The sequence below is a fragment of the Drosophila sechellia genome, chromosome X, assembly GCF_004382195.2.
Source record: "Drosophila sechellia strain sech25 chromosome X, ASM438219v1, whole genome shotgun sequence".
In the NCBI taxonomy this organism is placed as follows: domain Eukaryota; kingdom Metazoa; phylum Arthropoda; class Insecta; order Diptera; family Drosophilidae; genus Drosophila; species Drosophila sechellia.
Window position 1 is genome coordinate 16,988,592 of NC_045954.1, and position 19,486 is coordinate 17,008,077.

A 19,486-nucleotide genomic window follows, 5' to 3' on the forward strand; every position below is an offset into this window, starting at 1 on the left:
TAGTGTGCCCATAGCTTTTCTGTAACAAATATACTCCAATGCAAAAACCAATTGCAACTAATTTAATAATATTGAACTAACTTTAATATATTGAACTTATCGAGTCATGAATTCAACACAATGTTTGATACATTTATCACCATTTGTTGAGTACATCGTTTTCATATTAATTCATATATAAAATATCTGTTAAGTTATATACAAAACCTAACTGTAATATGCTTTGGTGGGGTATATTTCAGCGTCTGCTCTGCGGTCATACTAAAAATTGCCGAAATGGAAACGTGAGGATTGTTTTGTTTTTATTTATTTTTTCCATTAAACAGTAAATAACATGCAGATAATTACGCTTCAATTTCAGGGTCAATCCCACGTTCTCGTACCTCACCAATCTGGAAGTAATGCAGATTCTACAGAAGATCAAGAGCACCAAAAAGAAGTTCGGCATGCGCAACTTGGCCACGGTTACTTATGAGGTGTTGCTTTTTTAAAATACTTAACTAACATATGATAAATTAAGCAAACACTTTGTTCCACAGGCACTGCAGTATCTGGAGGAGTCTCCCTGCAAGACGCAAACTCGTGAGAACATTATGAATTACGTTAAGGACCTGTCTTCTTATCGTCTGAAGTCCCAAGAGATCCTGCAAATGATCAATGATCCGCCTACAAGTGCCCTGCACACGCAGCTGGTGAGGTGATTAGTCTATCATATGCCAGAAAGGTTACTGAAGTATATAATAACCTCCCCAGCTCATCGACGATAATAAAGCTCCACTAACCGATGAGGAGAACGAGAAAATCATTCAGCTGAGCTACAAACACTTCCATGGTGGAGAAACCAAAGGCACTACTAAGGAAACACCGGCGGAAAAACCTGCGGAGTCCACTGCGAAGACCGGCAAGCAATCTGGAAAGCGTAATGCCCAGGCCAAATCCAATCCAGCGGAAATAGCTCCAGCGGACAAGACCACGCCAGGTGATGGAGTTACTAATGTCGCTACTCCTTCAAGTGAAGCCACTACAGCAGTTATAACTACTCCAGTGGAAGAAGCAACCCCAGTGGAAACATCTCCTTCAGAGAATAAAGCAACTCCAGCCACTACAGTGCCTGCAACGGATGAAGTCATTTCAATGGAAACCAATTCCAATCCTTCACCAGATGGAGAAAAACTCGGGTAGCAGCCGCCGCATTAACCCATCCGCTTATTACGTTTAACGTTTCATATATTTATGTTGATGTAGCGTATAAAATAAGCTAAAAAAAAAGTAAATTATTTATGTTCGCTTCTGATCGCCCAAATCCTCGATGACGTCCTCATCGATCTCGGCCCATTTCTCGGGTATGACATCGAACAAGTCATCCTTGACGTCGCCCTGAATGACGATCTCGTCGTCTCCGGTCACCGAGGAGCCGCAGGCAAACTTTGTGCCAAAGAACTTGGCGGCCACCTTGAGATCAATATCTGGAACAGACAGGGAATGTATTAGTCTTGGTTAACAATAAAGCTCATGATACTCATCTATAAAAGTAAATAAGTATATCTAAGTTACATGGTATGGTAATGGCTACTCTTAGCATCCGGCGTGCCCGATACCCAAGTTTTGTGCATCCTGCATGCCCTCCATTTCCTACTCTATACTCGTAATGTGCGAACAAAACCTACCAAAAGTGCTCAATCCTGTGACCACGGTCACGGACTTCTTCTTGCCACGTGCCGCCCGCGAGACGCAGATACGCTTGGGTACGTCTTCCTTTTTCTTGACGCGCAGCAGTCCCTTGCCACCACGCTTTTGGCGCTTCTTGTCGTCATCCGTCCCGTCGGCGGCGGCAGCCTCCTCCTCGATCTTTAGTCGCTCGAAGTCATCCGGCATGTGGAGCTCCAGCCAGTCCTTGCACTTCTCGTATTCCGGATAGTACTCACAGTACTGCGTATAGTGGATATTTATATATGTAAATATATGGGCCATATATGATCCCCAACATGGATTTTTCCCAGGTTTGAAGACGAACTCACCTCAATGGGCATCGTGCAGTGGCCACAGTACTTCATCTGGATCGGATAGGTGACGCCTTCGCGCGGACCCACCTGCAGGCGGTCGGCGACGCTGTTGGTGCCCACATCTTCGTTCGTCATTGCGGATCGGATTGACTGCCTGGGATTTGCTCCGGGTTATTGAAATATTAAAATAATGATAGTTTTAAGAAGTCGGCTACTGCAAACTGACCGTTTTTGTTTAGGCTCGTAAAATATACTAAAATTGACACATGCTAAAATATACCCTTAATATACCACAGCAGGCAGGGCTGGTTTTATTGTTTAAATTTTAAATATAAATATATATAAATATATATATATATATATGCTGATTTAAAAATCTATAAGTAATGCAAACTTAAATTGCTGCTTTAAATGGGTTTTTATTTATTTAACGTAATATAATTCGAATTTAAGTCCCAGTACAAATCCGACTATCAACAAACTAAAATTAAAATTACATATTTTTATTTATTTTAAATTGATTGTATCTTTTTAATTTTTTTAATACCTTGTATTGTAATAAAAAATTCTTCTTATTGTATTTATTGGTGGAACAGAAGAATGTTTCTATAGTAAAATACCAAAATATGCTGGCCTACCAAAACAACAGTTGCGAAATACTGCATGAAAGAAGCGGCATTTAGAATAACTTGCCGGTTGTAGCATGCAACCAAAGTTTTAACTAAGTTTTATTATAGTAGGCTAATAATTGTATTCGAGCTCAAGTCAGCCAAAAACATCCAGTTGCTAACGATACACGGCTTAATAAAATGGTCACATGCAATGCTCTAATGCTGAACGAAAAGAATCAAAATGCGGTCGCCCCGATAAACCGACCATTCGCTAGAAAGAGGAGGACTGAGATTCGCCGCCTGCAGTCCAACAAGCGGTTGAATAAAAAGGTGTGCGAACGCCATTTGGACATTGCCCATTGTACCCAGAAGAAAGCTCCATGGCGGAATTGGGGATACCTCATCCTCGTCCTCGCCGCAGGAATTGGCATGTTTTTGCAGTTCACCGGCAGGTTGTCCACGGTCAACGGGTTCCTGGAAAGCTACAACAATCAGTTCCACTCGATCGTCCACAACCAGGACAACTACTGCAATCCCTCCCGGCGTCTGGGCGACATGGTCCTGCACGCCCGCCGCCAGGTACTCAACCAGGATCATGCACTGAACCAGCTAGAACTGGCACTGGACAACACCACCAAAGAGGTGAGAAGGGGGGAAACTGTAGATTTAATGTGCATCCTAAGCTGGTTTTCCACATCACTTAGATAGTATAGCTACTATAGATTTTACTTCCAGTTGTATGTGCTCATCCAGACTTATCCTGTTTATTGCAAAAACAACATCCTGATTTATCCTGGTTTTTGCAAAAAAAAAAAACTAGGTTATCTTTAGAGAACTTAATGAATTGCCAATATTTTCTGTATTAATACCCCGGACTCCTTCCAAACAGGCAATCGCCTTGGTGGGCACCTCTGGCGTGGGCAAGAGCCACACTGCGCGCATCTTGCGGGAAACGTTTCCCTGGCCCGAGAACGTGAAGACACTCTCCTGGACCGACCGTTCTTCTTTGGGCCGAGTGAAGAGCATGCTATCCGGCCTGACATTTTGCGGACAGAAAATGATCTTGATCGATAACATGACTCCGAAGGATGCACTCTTCGTGCCAATCATTAACGAAATGATAAGTGAGGGCGAAAAGAGAGCCAACCACACTGAGCATCAGCAGCAGAAGCGGTTGACCGTTGTGTTCATCTTTAACGTGAATGGCATGCAGTCGCGCGAAGAGGTTGAGATGGATATGGAGATCCTGAGAAATATGCCACACACCCAGCTGGTCACCTTCGCGACTCTGGAACCCACACATCTGGTCGACTGCATCCGCAGGGAAGCCTCCATCGCAATGGTGCACCTGGAAGCCGAGCACGTAGAAGAGATAATCAAAAGTATCGATGCTAGCGCCTCTGGCTGCAAGTCCATTTGGGCCAAGGTCCTTCTCTACGGCAAACCTATAATCGCAGACTCCCAGGAAACTGACCAAGTCCATCCAACCGACTGGCTTTTTCTAATGTTCAATTTTAGTAGGTTTTTAAAGTTTTAGGCTATCAGAGACAATTCTGCAAACCAGTCGTGATAAATTTAAAAGTAGGTAGGCAAAAACTATTAGGCTAGCATTGGTGGAATATCAGCTAACAAAATTTTATGTTGTAAATCAAAAACCAATGTTTAATAAGCATTTATTCCTGTGTATCGTACATGAACACTTTGCTATTTTTGTACTACCAAATGTGTAAATGAAATTAAGGCCGCATCATGACTAAATTTTTGTAAAAGAAAACCAATTGTATCATATAAGAATAAATTTAAATGATTGGGCAGGTAAATGCTATTGCGTTGATAAATGCTACCTCAAACGCTTAAGCACGTAAGAAATTATGTTTAAATTGTAAGTTGACAGAATTCAACCACTATTTTAAAAAAATGTGATTAAAATTGACATACGTATATATGTAAGCGTGTAGAATCTAGTTCCTATAAATATACAATTTTTTTTTTATTTTAAAAATAAGAATTTAATTATTGTTCTGCTACCTTAACAAAATATATATTTCGAAGAATGGAAATTACTATACTATTTTATATCTACAAGGATTAATCTTTTACATATTTTAATTTGTATTGCCGACTATAGCATATATATATATATATATATATCTTTTTTTTTCTATTTGGGCAAAATCTATCGATTTTGTTTTTATGTGCTCCGGTTTTAGTAAAATTGTTGCCATCGGAATGTTTAGTAAATAGCTGTTTTAGCTTTTTTCCAGACAATTGAGTTTTTTTAAAGTTTTAATTCCGATTTTCGCAATTACTTTTTTACTGAACTTTGACCCTTTGTGTAATTAAATAAAATTTGTAAAAAAAAACTAAGTGGCAGAATGATCTTGTGGTGATGTGGAATAAACATTAATAGACCACTGAGTAAACTTTTTTTTCCCCTTAGTAAAAAAGATCTGATTTGATATTGAAAAGGCATTTACTTATCATTCCGGCCAGACAAAAGTGCCCGTTTTATAAATTGAAAAATTCTTACGAATCCGAAAACCGGAGCACCGAATTTGCGATTTCAAATCGAAGTCGTTCTGATTTATAACTAAGGAATCTATAAATAATGCAAACCTAAAAAGTTGCTTTAAATGGTTCTTTAATTTATTCAACGTACAAGCTTTCGAATTCAAGTCCTAATAAAATTTTTCGTATTTTCATTTATTTTGCATTGTTTGAAACTTTCTTATAAATATACAATTTTTTTATTTTAAAAATAAGAATTATGTGCGATTTGCCAGCGATTCCATAAACTTAAAGGGCACATCTCCAAATCGGGCTGAGGATTGTCATTTATGTGGCCAGCTTGTTATTGAAGGAGAGCTTGCTATGACAGCATAGTATGCATCACCAATGCAGCATGCTGGCCAAAGTTTAGTTGCCTGTGTGTCCAGGATGACCACGGTGCTTCAGCACCTACCCGAGAAGCGTTTCATTTCTGCACGTTAGGATCGGCAATGCCACGTTCTCCAAATTGTGAATCTTTCGATTCAGCCTATAGTGCTATGCTTCAGCTTTAATCGCAACCCGAAAAGTATGCTACAGCTCCGGAGCACCCTGCTCCATTTCCCCCGGGCCATTAAAGCAAGCGAAGCCCACGCGCTTCTGCTGCTGTTCTGGCTTTTGTCTTGTTTGCGCCTTATGGGCACTGCGAAGAGACGCTTCGTTATCGGATAACTCGGATTCGGATAAGGGGCGTCGTGTGGCAGACCGATTTGCTATTCCACGGCAGCCATGGCCTACAAACAGAATCGGCGAACCAGGCCCAAGTCGCTCGGTTGTCCAGGGTCAAGTGCGTTTGCTTATTTTTATTAGCTACTCGTACTACACTCGTTGTCCCGCAGGCGCACACGACGTATGCGTGATGTGGGTGTACGAGATATACGAGGTGTACGAGGTGTGCATGGGTGTTCCATTGAGGCGGCGACCCACTTCCGGACGAATCCGGGCTCCGACCTTCCGGATTACGCCCGCCGAATGCTGAATTGCCCCGCTTTTGTTGTTTGCAGCGTTCTCTACTCCGTTTTTTTCCTAAATGTTTTTGAGGGTGCTACGATCGGTGAATCTGAATAGCATTTTAGAGTATCTGCATCGGCAATTAAACAAAATGTGTACAACTTAATTTGGCAATTAGTTAAACAATGCGAATATCGTTGCCTAATTGGCGAGCAATTAGTATGGGGCTGTATAAATTGTTGCAACCATCGGAGATCTTCAAAAACCACGAAATGGAGCAGTGCATCGCCTGGATTTTTGCCTTGCTATGCATTCTGCACTCCCTTCGAGGAACTTCCGTATAAATCCTTATACCTTAATATCCTGGTATTTTCAGTTTTAAATTTTTTTAGAGCACCACCTACGAGGTACTGGGCGATGACAAGACCTTGGATATTGTGTGCGATGCTTCCGAGGATAGGGGCAACACACCGATTCGACAGATTTTGGACATTAGCGGCTTGACTGTCGATATGGCCGCCGATCTGGAGACCCTGTACTTCAATGGCGACATCAAGGTGCTGATTGATGTGCCCAACAATCCGATGGAAATGGAGGTCGATGTATTCCGCTGGGAGCGCAGCGAGTGGATTCCCACCACGCTTGCCATGAAGAGGAATAACTTCTGCAAGTCCTTGTCAAATCCCATGGAGCTCTGGTATCCCATATTTATGAAAGTACCCAAGGAGGAGATGATTTGTCCGCCGAAAAAGGGGGTGAGTTCGGATAGAATGGATTTTTGAAGGGGAAAAGTAAGTTTTGGGAAAACATACAAACTGTATGTGGAATTTAGTTACCAATTCCCTAAGGGATTACATTCGTTGTCCATATTCCAGCACGTCTACAGGCTGGCCAATGTGAGCAATCACGTGTTTGTGAGGAATATGCCCCGTGCGAACATTGCCGGAGATGCGAAGGCCGTGGTCCATCTGACCTCGGGAGATATGAAGACCTGTGCGGTGATCTTCTTCAAGATCTACGCCTCGGACGATTGACACTTGGGATGGGAACGGGAACGGGCACGGGCAAGTGTGGGTACTGCACCCCTGACACTGGCCTAGTGGATCTCGACGGGATCCCACTGTTTGCCCACTTTATAGTTTGTACTTTATGGTAGTCGGCTGCTCTGGTTTTATGGCCTGATTTGGTGGTGTTTGCTCGGCTTCAATGGCGCGTCCCACCGTTTATGGCGCTAGCTAAATGATTTGCAAATAAAGCGAAATATTTCATATTCATGCACCCGAAACAGAATTCTTGTCACTCCTTTCCAGCTTCCCAGTCAGTGGGTCTTCTCATCTTTTTTCATTTCCATTTTTCGGTTATTTCTGGTGGCGCTGGCGATATAAGCCCGGCACTCGAAATGGGAACTTAGCCCAGTAATCCGCTTCTAGTATTTGCCAAAGGATCACATGCGGCGCCATCCCCAGATCACAGTCCACATCCCCATCCGCATCCATCTCCCCATCAGCGTCCAAATTCGCTGAACTCATTCGCAATTACGCGTGACGATTGCTGCGTACATATAAGGTGATTTCCCCCCCAATAAACTGACATTTCAGATCTCGGTAAATTTACAATGTTTGTGTTTTTCTTATAAAACGTATTGTTTAATGCACGTGGTTTGCATTTGTCATGTGAATCATTTGAGGAGGGCAATAAAATTCTGCTAATATTTGTACTATATCAATGACTACTTTTTGTGACTTAAAAGCCAAATAATATTGAAAGTTCGTTAGTGCAAATAATAATAGATCATGATAGAAATGGGTATATCAATTAATTGTTTCTTAGGATGTACTTAATGCTCTCTATGCAAATAAGATGATAAATTTGAACATAGTAGTTCATCCTACCAGCTGAGGTCCTTGAAAATACCCATTGATTTGATAGATTTCGATCTTGTTATCATATATAGATGATGATGAAATAAAAATGCGGTTGTGAGTGGTGGTCATTGTGTGTGTAGTTTCCGCTTTCCATGAGTTGTTATAGAATACGTATGACTCTATTTGTTTTCTGGGCCGCTTTCCGTTTGCCTCGCGCGGTGTCGTAATAACAATAAGCAGGCGATTAGCTGACGATAGTCGAGTCACAACAAACGATAAATTTGAAATATAAATAGTAAATAGTAGTAAATCTGCACTCGAGCCGGCGTGTGACGCCTATTGGCACAATACGTTCTAAATGCCTTCTAAGGTCGCAGCTACAGGGTAGCAGAGTGTGCGATTCCAATCCATATGCGATTGAGATCGATGCGATGCGATTACAATGACTGCGACCAGACTTTACATATATAGGATACAGTGCGGTACGGCATTGTAGGCATGCATGAAGTTATGCTGCCCTTTTACTAAGAACTTCTTTGTTGTGCTATTTGGATTTTTAATGAATTATTTTAAAAAATTTCTCTTAATAATTTAGCTATTTCAATGTGTTTGCCCATTACATTGACTGCAACGCACTGTTTGAATGCAAATTTCGAGTCGAATGCTCATGCAAATGCAATATAATCGGAATTCATATGCATCAATTACAATGTGTATTATAGTGGTCACAGCTGATGTGAGCCGATCGAATGTGTTTGCATCATAAACACCCGTATTAACTAACCAGCCACGAAGACCGCTTTGAACTGGTGCTGACCCGATCTGACCGGATCGAAAGGCCTGATCAGTATATCGGTTATATCAGTGCACATTAACCCATTATCGAGGGGTTAAAAGAGCCATTTCGAATCATCAGAGTATTAGAAAGTCATCCATTTAAAGGACATGCTGCGAAATGATTTTAAGATTCGTACATCTGCTTCAAGGATCAGACAACAGTATCTCATTCCATGAACTATATATTTCCTGAACTATATTAAATTACATGGGTAATATCTCCATTAGTACGTCCAGTTGCTACAAGTTACATTAGTTTGTTTGACAGATTCGAAAGTTGATTGATTCTATTTGAAATCTATTTTTAATTCAGGGCCGCACACAATAGTTTCTTGCCAATGCTAAACTCGGCATAAAGATGTTATCAAATTTCTAAACAACCACTTTCGTATTTAATCAAAACTAATTATTTTCACAGTCTGTCATTATCAGTGCACGAAAAAGCCTAATGGGTCCCACCAATTATGGAAATAGACAACTAACGTCGAATTCTGTTCTGAAAGGGCACAGCACGCAAGCTCTTTGAGATTGATGTGCGAGTATTTAAATCTAAGTAGGTGCATTTATTATTTTGTATAACTACGGATGCAGATACTGTATCTGGAGCTGGAGATAAAAACGCAGTGTATTTATTTGCATTTCGTAACATTTCTCGCTGCTCTTCTTATATCTTCCTATTGTTTACTTCTACTTTTTGTTATATAAATGCCATAGATAAACCGCCTAATTCGTGCATTTTAGCGACATGCATATACTTACTATACTATATATACATCATATGCACATATTGAAATAGCTATAGAAGTGTGGATCTGAACGATGTGCAAACAGGCTACTTGGCTTCTGTTTTGTATATAACTCTATAAACATTGTTTGTCCGCTCGTTCTGTTTATTGGCCTGTTTGCACTCCAAACTGTTGACCATGGGATGCATTTTCACTTCGAATACAGAAATCAACAATGCAATGCCTACGATTAAATGCAGGAACAAATCGTATACCTAAATTATTTTTAGATTTAATAGCGGCTTAACACTGTTGTATAGTATTTTTTAAGCCATAAACTGGGTTTGTTTTCCCGGATTGCCACAAAAACAAGTAAATATTTGCTAAAGTTAACACTCTTGCTAATATAACGCATACGCCCTGTTTGCAGATTTCAATGCGTCGTTTCTTACTTTAATTATTTGTAAATTTTAACCATTTTGAAAATGGTATTTTAGACATGGCGCACTTAATTACATATAATTAGTTGCTTTGTGTCACTTTGCTTTAAAAATCAAAATGTATTACAGATGCACCGAGATTCCTTGGAAATTTCCTATCGAGGGCATTCAGCCCACAATCATTTCCTGCTGCCTGGCGTTGCACTTTTAATTTGTCGCAAGTCGTTGACATTTCATCTACGCTCCAAAACGAAACCACCACCACCACCCACCCATTGCCACCCACTCTCATTTGATTAAATACAGAACAGCATTTAATCAAAATGAAAAGAGCAAACACGCGGAGTACACATCGTGGGCCATTCGCCGTTCGCCGTTCGCATTTCGTTTATTAAGCAAATAAATAAATGAGAAGGGTATTAAATTAATTAAATAAATAATACTTTCAGGAACAAATAAATAAATAGCAAATTTTAATGCGCAAAAAGGCAAACAAGTGAATGCGAAGTCCACACGCAAATGGAAGACTCCGGATTCGATGGCCAAGACTCGACGGCGGTGCGCTTAAGTTGGCTAAAAACAATTATTTGCATTTAGCCATGTCTATTAAATACTCAGCCATGCTTATAATTATTTTATTCAATCTGAATTTGGCAGGAACCCACATTTACTAGCTAAAAAATAAATAATATTCTAAACGCTCGATAAGCACTTCCTACCACCACACTTGTGTAATGTCGAAAATTCCCAGACAGTCACGGATTCCGGATCACGGAGCTACGGATCACGTGACCTCGACTTGGACATGCTTCGCTGACTTGTCTTTATTATTTGCCTAAACCATTTTCAATTAGTTGTATGCAATAATTGATAGATTAGCTAAATATGGCAATCATGCAAGCGCTGACGAAGGTTGTCAGACTCTAGCCGGGACTGGCAGATTCCCTTTCGGCTGCCGGGTAATTTGGCCCGTAATTACATCCATCCCCTAATTGCCCACGGCTATGGCTATCATTGTGTAAACGATACAGCGGCTACAGATGCTGCAATCCGATCGCTGATCATTTAGATCACTGGACGCGATCATGGCGATCCCAGTTGATTGAGTAATTAGGAAGTGCAGGGATCCCTCATCCAAATCAGTGCATCCACATCCATAGCCATGTCCGACTCAGAACGATCGAGTATCTGTATCTCTTCTGATTGGCTCAATTAGATATTATTTTCGATGTGACACGGATTGTGGCGAATTAGAGAATCAGTTAACGATTCAGCAAATCAAATTGAATGCTTTCAGACAGTGCTCAATTACGTTATTAGTTTTCAAACTAAATGGAATAAAAAATGGAATAAAAGTATTGAATTTAATATTAGGCAATTGAGTTGTTTGGGAACTGAGCAAACGTTCTATTAATTCAATCTGCAGCATTTGCGTTCTTGATCTTGAATTTTGCATTGGAATTTGCATAACTAACAAATCTTTATAAAGCGTTAAGGGGTTTTAAATAAACTTTGTATGAAAGGATCACCAATTATATTTAGTGATGATGATTCATCGCAACATATTTTCCTTCTAATTAAGTCTTAATGAACTCGATCTCTTTTCGGTTCGTTCTTTCTTTTTTTGCCAAATTGATTTGATTAGAAACTCGTTTAAAATTATGCCAAATCAAGGTTCTTGATTTATAGACAATAAACAAATTATATGTCTATCGTTGGATATTATTAAATTAAATATGGAAAAATGGTTTCTAGAAAATGTTTTTTTTTTTCATTTATAGGAAATATGAAATAAGCCTACACGTTTTCTGTATATTAAAAATGCTTCGCAACAAAAGGAAAAGTGAATTATGAGACCAAATATTACTCGAAATGCGTGCCTTTTTTGTGGCAGTGTAGGTCTCGTACCTTCCAGCTCGAGCTCGAAAGCGTTAAGTCTTCCTTTGTGCGCTTTGTCTCAAAGTGTTAAAGCAAATTGGCTGCAGCCGCCCGGTCGTCAGTTCTTAACCCCCTTAACCCCTGATGGCCAATGATTATACACACACCCAGTGGCGGCTGTGCGGCAGTTGCCAAAAGCCAGTCGACCATGGCAAATAATAAAATGTAAGACACTCGGCAAACAAGAAATGGCCCCTCAAAAATGTCACATTTGCACAATTGATTAGCGGGGTGTTTACAGTGGGCCATAAAAGTTTTCGGATGCCGGGCGTTAAATTGCCATTTACGGCTGGCAAGTTCGGATTCTGGATGGCAAATTCAATATCTGGTTGAGTCCGGTGCTGAAAAATTCCCTGGCAATGGCTTTTTATTGAACCTTTCGATTCGGTTTTCTAGCATTTACCTGCGAACAGCAAATATTTCGGTTCGGCCTTTTCATTTTGCGCTGGTGGAAAATTTTCGCCAAGTTCGCGGTTAATTAATATGCAATTAGAGGTTGATATCAATTTGCGCAATGTACAACCAATAACCGATTTTATTGTTTGTTTGCAAGTTTCTTTCAAATTTGCCTGTAAATTAGAGCAGAAAGAAATTTCGTTTAGCAGGTTGTATGCATTATTTGGCTTTCCATTGAACGGAAAATAATTGTATAATTATTATTATTCAGATCTCCTTGATATGCGATGTTAGTGGTTTTATTTTTCAGAACTGTGTAAGTATTTATATGTTTTTAACAACAAAAACAAAAACGAATGTGTCTAATAACTTGGCTTATCATCATAGAACGCATCGTAAGCTAAAAGTAGTCCTGATTGTTGAGGATTGCCTGTACGTAAACAACAAAGCACAAGTTAAGCATCATATTCCAAATGGTCACCTTGCGGTCCAGTGATATCCTGACACGTCGCACGATATCTAATACCAGGACGAACAAATCGATGGCCAAGATGATGCCAGAAAGCACAAGAAAGGGATATATGAAACACGGCTTGATCTGGATGAAAACAATAGTTGCAGTAATTTAGTACGATGTTAAATAATGGTACAATATATAAGCTAATATATTTTAAGTGCATTTGTACTCACAAATACCATGGCGTATATCACTAATAACCACGCTGTCAGCATTAAAAAGTTTTTGTTTGTCAAGATTCTGATTGGCCCCAAACGCATTGCTCCGAAGAAAAGGTTCATGAAATCAATAAAATGTAATATCTGCGAATTTGGGTTAGGTGTAATTAGTCCTTTACTTGCTGCCCACCAAACAATAGAGGGCTTCCATTTACTCACCACGCCAAGGATACCGAAGCCGAGGGTACAGAAGAATACCATTGCCTCGTGACTGCTCGAGAATTTCCAAACGGAGCGTGTTTCGCAAACTGATAGGGGTATATTTAGGTTGTTGCGCACAACGCGGCAAAACTGATTACCGATCTCTTCGAAGATTTTCATGGCGAAATTAGGTAAGTTTGTACAAAGAAATTTTCGAAATTTATAAAGATCTCAGAAAGAATGTAAAAATAACTGCTTTGCTCAAGTCAAAGGGGCTGACTGACTGAAAGGCAACGAATGAGAACCGAATAAGATTAGGGCACTAAATCATGGCCAACTACTCCGGCTGGCTGTGCAAGGACAGGGATAAAAAGTTAGCACGACGAAATGTACAACAAAAGCTCCAACATTTTTCAAAATTTGAAATCTTGGTAATCAGCAAAAATCTATTAATCTCTATGATCTAATCTCTATTAAATCTAACTATTGCGACGTATAAATAGCATAATTGTATACTATTTGCCTTTCAATCATCCTCTAATAATATAAAGAGACACCAAAGGGGAGGAAATATGCCGCTCAACATAACCTTAAACAGAGCTCCACGTTTTGGGTAGTTCCACTAGCACTTCTTTGTCCATTTTGTTGTTTTTTCTGTTTCCTTTTCCGTTGTATTATTCTCTAGACGGTCTGCTTAACTTCCTACAATCCACTTTATTCCACTGACCCATCTTTAACGCTTTCACCCTTTTTCTTGCCTAGAATAAAATTTGAATGCAAATCGATTGGGGCTTAAAAACAAACTCAACGAAGTATGACATACCATATTTGGGTCATTCTTGTGAATGTTTTGATCAAAAAAACAATTTTTGTAAAAACTCAATTTTCAAGTTGGTTCTTTTTGCTATAACTTGACTAAAAATCGTCTCACAGCAAAAAGTAGTACCAATTTATACTCCTCAAAACCAATACTAATCACCCCTTTTATTTTCAAACGGATTTTGTAAAATTAATTTTTGGCCAAATTTTCGCATTTTTTGTAAATTATAAATTTGCGAAAATTAAAAAATCCTAGAATTCCCAAACTTGAATGCAAATCGATTAGAATTTAAAAAAAAAACTCAACGAGGTATGACATTCCATATTTGGGTCATTCTTGTGAATGTTTTGATCAAAATACCGATTATTTTTTTTCACATAAAATCTGGAAAACTATTTTGGTCAAAAAGATCAATTTTCAAGTTCGCTTTTTTGGCTATAACTTGACTAAAAATCGTCTCACAGCAAAAAGGAGTACCAATTTATACTCCTCACAACCCATACTAATCACCCCTTTTATTTTCAAACGGATTTTGTAAAATTAATTTTTGGGCAAATTTTCGCATTTTTTGTAAATTATAAATTTGCGAAAAATTAAAAAATCCTAGAATTCCCAAACTTGAATGCAAATCGATTAGAATTTAAAAAACAAACTCAACGAGGTATGACATTCCATATTTGGGTCATTCTTGTGAATGTTTTGATCAAAATACCGATTATTTTTTTTCACATAAAATCTGGAAAACTATTTTGGTCAAAAAGATCAATTTTCAAGTTCGCTTTTTTGGCTATAACTTGACTAAAAATCGTCTCACAGCAAAAAGGAGTACCAATTTATACTCCTCACAACCAGTACTAATCACCCCTTTTATTTTTAAACGGATTTTGTAATATTAATTTTTGGCCAAATTTTCGCAGTTTTTGTAAGGGGTACCATCATTTTGCGAAAAATTTAAAAATCCTAGAATTTCCAAACTTTAATGCAAATCGATTAGAATTTAAAAAACAAACTCAACGAGGTATGGCATTCCATATTTGGGTCATTCTTGTGAATGTTTTGATCAAAATACCGATTATTTTTTTTCACATAAAATCTGGAAAACTATTTTGGCCAAAAAGCTCAATTTTCAAGTTGGCTTTTTTTTGCTATAACTTGACTAAAAATCGTCTCAGAGTAAAAAGGAGTACCAATTTATACTCCTCACAACCAGTACTAATCACCCCTTTTATTTTTAAACGGATTTTGTAAAATTAATTTTTGGACAAATTTTCGCATTTTTTGTATAAAAATTTGCAAAAAATTTAAAAATCGCAGAATTTCCAAACTTGAATGCAAATCGATTAGAATTTAAATCGATTTTAATTTTCAGAACTGTGTAAGTATTTATATGTTTTTAACAACAAAAACAAAAACGAATGTGTCTAATAACTTGGCTTATCATCATAGAACGCATCGTAAGCTAAAAGTAGTCCTGATTGTTGAGGATTGCCTGTACGTAAACAACAAAGCACAAGTTGAGCATCATATTCCAAATGGTCACCTTGCGGTCCAGTGATATCCTGACACGTCGCACGATATCTAATACCAGGACGAACAAATCGATGGCCAAGATGATGCCAGAAAGCACAAGAAAGGGATATATGAAACACGGCTTGATCTGGATGAAAACAATACTTGCAGTAATTTAGTACGATGTTAAATAATGGTACAATATATAAGCTAATATATTTTAAGTGCATTTGTACTCACAAATACCATGGCGTATATCACTAATAACCACGCTGTCAGCATTAAAAAATTTTTGTTTGTCAAGATTCTGATTGGCCCCAAACGCATTGCTCCGAAGAAAAGGTTCATGAAATCAATAAAATGTAATATCTGCGAATTTGGGTTAGGTGTAATTAGTCCTTTACTTGCTGCCCACCAAACAATAGAGGGCTTCCATTTACTCACCACGCCAAGGATACCGAAGCCGAGGGTACAGAAGAATACCATTGCCTCGTGACTGCTCGAGAATTTCCAAACGGAGCGTGTTTCGCAAACTGATAGGGGTATATTTAGGTTGTTGCGCACAACGCGGCAAAACTGATTACCGATCTCTTCGAAGATTTTCATGGCGAAATTAGGTAAGTTTGTACAAAGAAATTTTCGAAATTTATAAAGATCTCAGAAAGAATGTAAAAATAACTGCTTTGCTCAAGTCAAAGGGGCTGACTGACTGAAAGGCAACGAATGAGAACCGAATAAGATTAGGGCACTAAATCATGGCCAACTACTCCGGCTGGCTGTGCAAGGACAGGGATAAAAAGTTAGCACGACGAAATGTACAACAAAAGCTCCAACATTTTTCAAAATTTGAAATCTTGGTAATCAGCAAAAATCTATTAATCTCTATGATCTAATCTCTATTAAATCTAACTATTGCGACGTATAAATAGCATAATTGTATACTATTTGCCTTTCAATCATCCTCTAATAATATAAAGAGACACCAAAGGGGAGGAAATATGCCGCTCAACATAACCTTAAACAGAGCTCCACGTTTTGGGTAGTTCCACTAGCACTTCTTTGTCCATTTTGTTGTTTTTTCTGTTTCCTTTTCCGTTGTATTATTCTCTAGACGGTCTGCTTAACTTCCTACAATCCACTTTATTCCACTGACCCATCTTTAACGCTTTCACCCTTTTTCTTGCCTAGAATAAAATTTGAATGCAAATCGATTGGGGCTTAAAAACAAACTCAACGAAGTATGACATACCATATTTGGGTCATTCTTGTGAATGTTTTGATCAAAAAAACAATTTTTGTAAAAACTCAATTTTCAAGTTGGTTCTTTTTGCTATAACTTGACTAAAAATCGTCTCACAGCAAAAAGTAGTACCAATTTATACTCCTCAAAACCAATACTAATCAACCCATTCATTTTAAAACGGATTTTGTAAACATAATTTTTGGCCAAATTTTCGTATTTTTTGTAAGGGGTAGTACCATCATAAAAATTTGCAAAAAATTTAAAAATCCTAGAATTCCCAAACTTGAATGCAAATCGATTAGAATTTAAAAAACAAACTCAACGAGGTATGACATTCCATTTTTGGGTCATTCTTGTGAATGTTTTGATCAAAATACCGATTATTTTTTTTTCACATAAAATCTGGAAAACTATTTTGTCGAAAAAGATCAATTTTCAATTTGGCTTTTTTGGCTATAACTTGACTAAAAATCGTCTCACAGCAAAAAGTAGTACCAATTTATACTCCTCACAACCCATACTAATCACCCCTTTTATTTTCAAACGGATTTTGTAAAATTAATTTTTGGGCAAATTTTCGCATTTTTTGTAAATTATAAATTTGCGAAAAATTAAAAAATCCTAGAATTCCCAAACTTGAATGCAAATCGATTAGAATTTAAAAAACAAACTCAACGAGGTATGACATTCCATATTTGGGTCATTCTTGTGAATGTTTTGATCAAAATACCGATTATTTTTTTTCACATAAAATCTGGAAAACTATTTTGGTCAAAAAGATCAATTTTCAAGTTGGCTTTTTTGGCTATAACTTGACTAAAAATCGTCTCACAGCAAAACGGAGTACCAATTTATACTCCTCACAACCAGTACTAATCACCCCTTTTATTTTTAAACGGATTTTGTAAAATTAATTTTTGGCCAAATTTTCGCAGTTTTTGTAAGGGGTACCATCATTTTGCGAAAAATTTAAAAATCCTAGAATTTCCAAACTTTAATGCAAATCGATTAGAATTTAAAAAACAAACTCAACGAGGTATGGCATTCCATATTTGGGTCATTCTTGTGAATGTTTTGATCAAAATACCGATTATTTTTTTTCACATAAAATCTGGAAAACTATTTTGGCCAAAAAGCTCAATTTTCAAGTTGGCTTTTTTTTGCTATAACTTGACTAAAAATCGTCTCAGAGTAAAAAGGAGTACCAATTTATACTCCTCACAACCAATACTAATCACCCCTTTCATTTTAAAACGGATTTTGTAAAATTAATTTTTGGACAAATTTTCGCATTTTTTGTAAAAATTTGCGAAAAATTTAAATATCCTAGAATTTCCAAACTTGAATGCAAATCGATTGGAATTTAAAAAACAAACTCAACGAGGTATTACATTCCATATTTGGGTCATTCTTGTGAATGATTTGATCAAAATACAGATTATTTTTTTTCACAAAAAATTTGGGAAACAATTTTTGTAAAAAACTAAGGGGTACCATTATTAAAATTTGTGAAAAATTTTAAATATCCTAGAATTCCCAAACTTGAATGCAAATCGATTAGAATTTAAACAACGAACTCAGCGAGGTATGACATTCCATATTTGGGTCAGTAATTTCAAAGTTTTGATCAAAATACCGATTATTTTTTTTCACATAAAATCTGGAAAACTACTTTGGCCAAAAAGCTCAATTTTCAAGTTGGCTTTTTTGGCTATAACTTGACTAAAAATCGTCTCACAGCAAAGAGGAGTACCTATTTATACTCATCACAACCAATACTAATCACCCCTTTCAATTTTAATCGGATTTTGTAAAATTAATTTTTGGCCAAATTTTCGCATTTTTTGTATAAAAATTTGCAAAAAATTTAAAAATCCTAGAATTTCCAAACTTGAATGCAAATCGATTAGAATTTAAATCGATTTTAATTTTCAGAACTGTGTAAGTATTTATATGTTTTTAACAACAAAAACGAATGTGTCTAATAACTTGGCTTATCATCATAGAACGCATCGTAAGCTAAAAGTAGTCCTGATTGTTGAGGATTGCCTGTACGTAAACAACAAAGCACAAGTTGAGCATCATATTCCAAATGGTCACCTTGCGGTCCAGTGATATCCTGACACGTCGCACGATATCTAATACCAGGACGAACAAATCGATGGCCAAGATGATGCCAGAAAGCACAAGAAAGGGATATATGAAACACGGCTTGATCTGGATGAAAACAATAGTTGCAGTAATTTAGTACGATGTTAAATAATGGTACAATATATAAGCTAATATATTTTAAGTGCATTTGTACTCACAAATACCATGGCGTATATCACTAATAACCACGCTGTCAGCATTAAAAAGTTTTTGTTTGTCAAGATTCTGATTGGCCCCAAACGCATTGCTCCGAAGAAAAGGTTCATGAAATCAATAAAATGTAATATCTGCGAATTTGGGTTAGGTGTAATTAGTCCTTTACTTGCTGCCCACCAAACAATAGAGGGCTTCCATTTACTCACCACGCCAAGGATACCGAAGCCGAGGGTACAGAAGAATACCATTGCCTCGTGACTGCTCGAGAATTTCCAAACGGAGCGTGTTTCGCAAACTGATAGGGGTATATTTAGGTTGTTGCGCACAACGCGGCAAAACTGATTACCGATCTCTTCGAAGATTTTCATGGCGAAATTAGGTAAGTTTGTACAAAGAAATTTTCGAAATTTATAAAGAT

The 19,486-nt window shown here is 37.8% G+C and overlaps 7 protein-coding genes across 7 annotated transcripts; 3 read left to right on the top strand and 4 right to left on the bottom strand.

Annotated features, from left to right (window-relative positions):
* The first annotated feature begins 241 nt into the window (after positions 1-241).
* LOC6618007 (DNA-directed RNA polymerase III subunit RPC9) lies at positions 242-1,274 on the top strand. Its single transcript, XM_002042279.2, has 4 exons — positions 242-284; positions 362-476; positions 540-692; positions 754-1,274. Exons 1-4 carry the CDS (start codon positions 277-279, stop codon positions 1,180-1,182), a joined length of 705 nt encoding a protein of 234 aa, XP_002042315.1. The 5' UTR covers positions 242-276; the 3' UTR covers positions 1,183-1,274.
* On the bottom strand, positions 1,210-2,235 carry LOC6618008 (density-regulated protein homolog). Its single transcript, XM_002042280.2, has 3 exons — positions 2,019-2,235; positions 1,668-1,929; positions 1,210-1,466 (listed from the first exon to the last, which is right to left on the bottom strand). Exons 1-3 carry the CDS (start codon positions 2,136-2,138, stop codon positions 1,279-1,281), a joined length of 570 nt encoding a protein of 189 aa, XP_002042316.1. The 5' UTR covers positions 2,139-2,235; the 3' UTR covers positions 1,210-1,278.
* A 425-nt stretch (positions 2,236-2,660) lies between these two features.
* On the top strand, positions 2,661-4,625 carry LOC6618009. Its single transcript, XM_002042281.2, has 2 exons — positions 2,661-3,256; positions 3,504-4,625. The coding sequence occupies exons 1-2, from the start codon at positions 2,813-2,815 to the stop codon at positions 4,149-4,151; spliced, it is 1,092 nt and encodes a 363-aa protein (XP_002042317.1). The 5' UTR covers positions 2,661-2,812; the 3' UTR covers positions 4,152-4,625.
* Positions 4,626-6,318: 1,693 nt separating this feature from the next.
* Positions 6,319-7,397, top strand: LOC6618010. Its single transcript, XM_002042282.2, has 3 exons — positions 6,319-6,450; positions 6,505-6,867; positions 6,988-7,397. Exons 1-3 carry the CDS (start codon positions 6,334-6,336, stop codon positions 7,144-7,146), a joined length of 639 nt encoding a protein of 212 aa, XP_002042318.1. The 5' UTR covers positions 6,319-6,333; the 3' UTR covers positions 7,147-7,397.
* A 5,193-nt stretch (positions 7,398-12,590) lies between these two features.
* On the bottom strand, positions 12,591-13,493 carry LOC6618011. The gene is made up of 3 exons (XM_002042283.2): positions 13,208-13,493; positions 13,004-13,132; positions 12,591-12,911 (listed from the first exon to the last, which is right to left on the bottom strand). Exons 1-3 carry the CDS (start codon positions 13,367-13,369, stop codon positions 12,714-12,716), a joined length of 489 nt encoding a protein of 162 aa, XP_002042319.1. The 5' UTR covers positions 13,370-13,493; the 3' UTR covers positions 12,591-12,713.
* A 1,886-nt stretch (positions 13,494-15,379) lies between these two features.
* On the bottom strand, positions 15,380-16,251 carry LOC6618012. The gene is made up of 3 exons (XM_002042284.2): positions 15,963-16,251; positions 15,759-15,887; positions 15,380-15,666 (listed from the first exon to the last, which is right to left on the bottom strand). The coding sequence occupies exons 1-3, from the start codon at positions 16,122-16,124 to the stop codon at positions 15,469-15,471; spliced, it is 489 nt and encodes a 162-aa protein (XP_002042320.1). The 5' UTR covers positions 16,125-16,251; the 3' UTR covers positions 15,380-15,468.
* Positions 16,252-18,688: 2,437 nt separating this feature from the next.
* On the bottom strand, positions 18,689-19,486 carry LOC6618013. Its single transcript, XM_002042285.2, has 3 exons — positions 19,275-19,486; positions 19,071-19,199; positions 18,689-18,978 (listed from the first exon to the last, which is right to left on the bottom strand). The coding sequence occupies exons 1-3, from the start codon at positions 19,434-19,436 to the stop codon at positions 18,781-18,783; spliced, it is 489 nt and encodes a 162-aa protein (XP_002042321.1). The 5' UTR covers positions 19,437-19,486; the 3' UTR covers positions 18,689-18,780.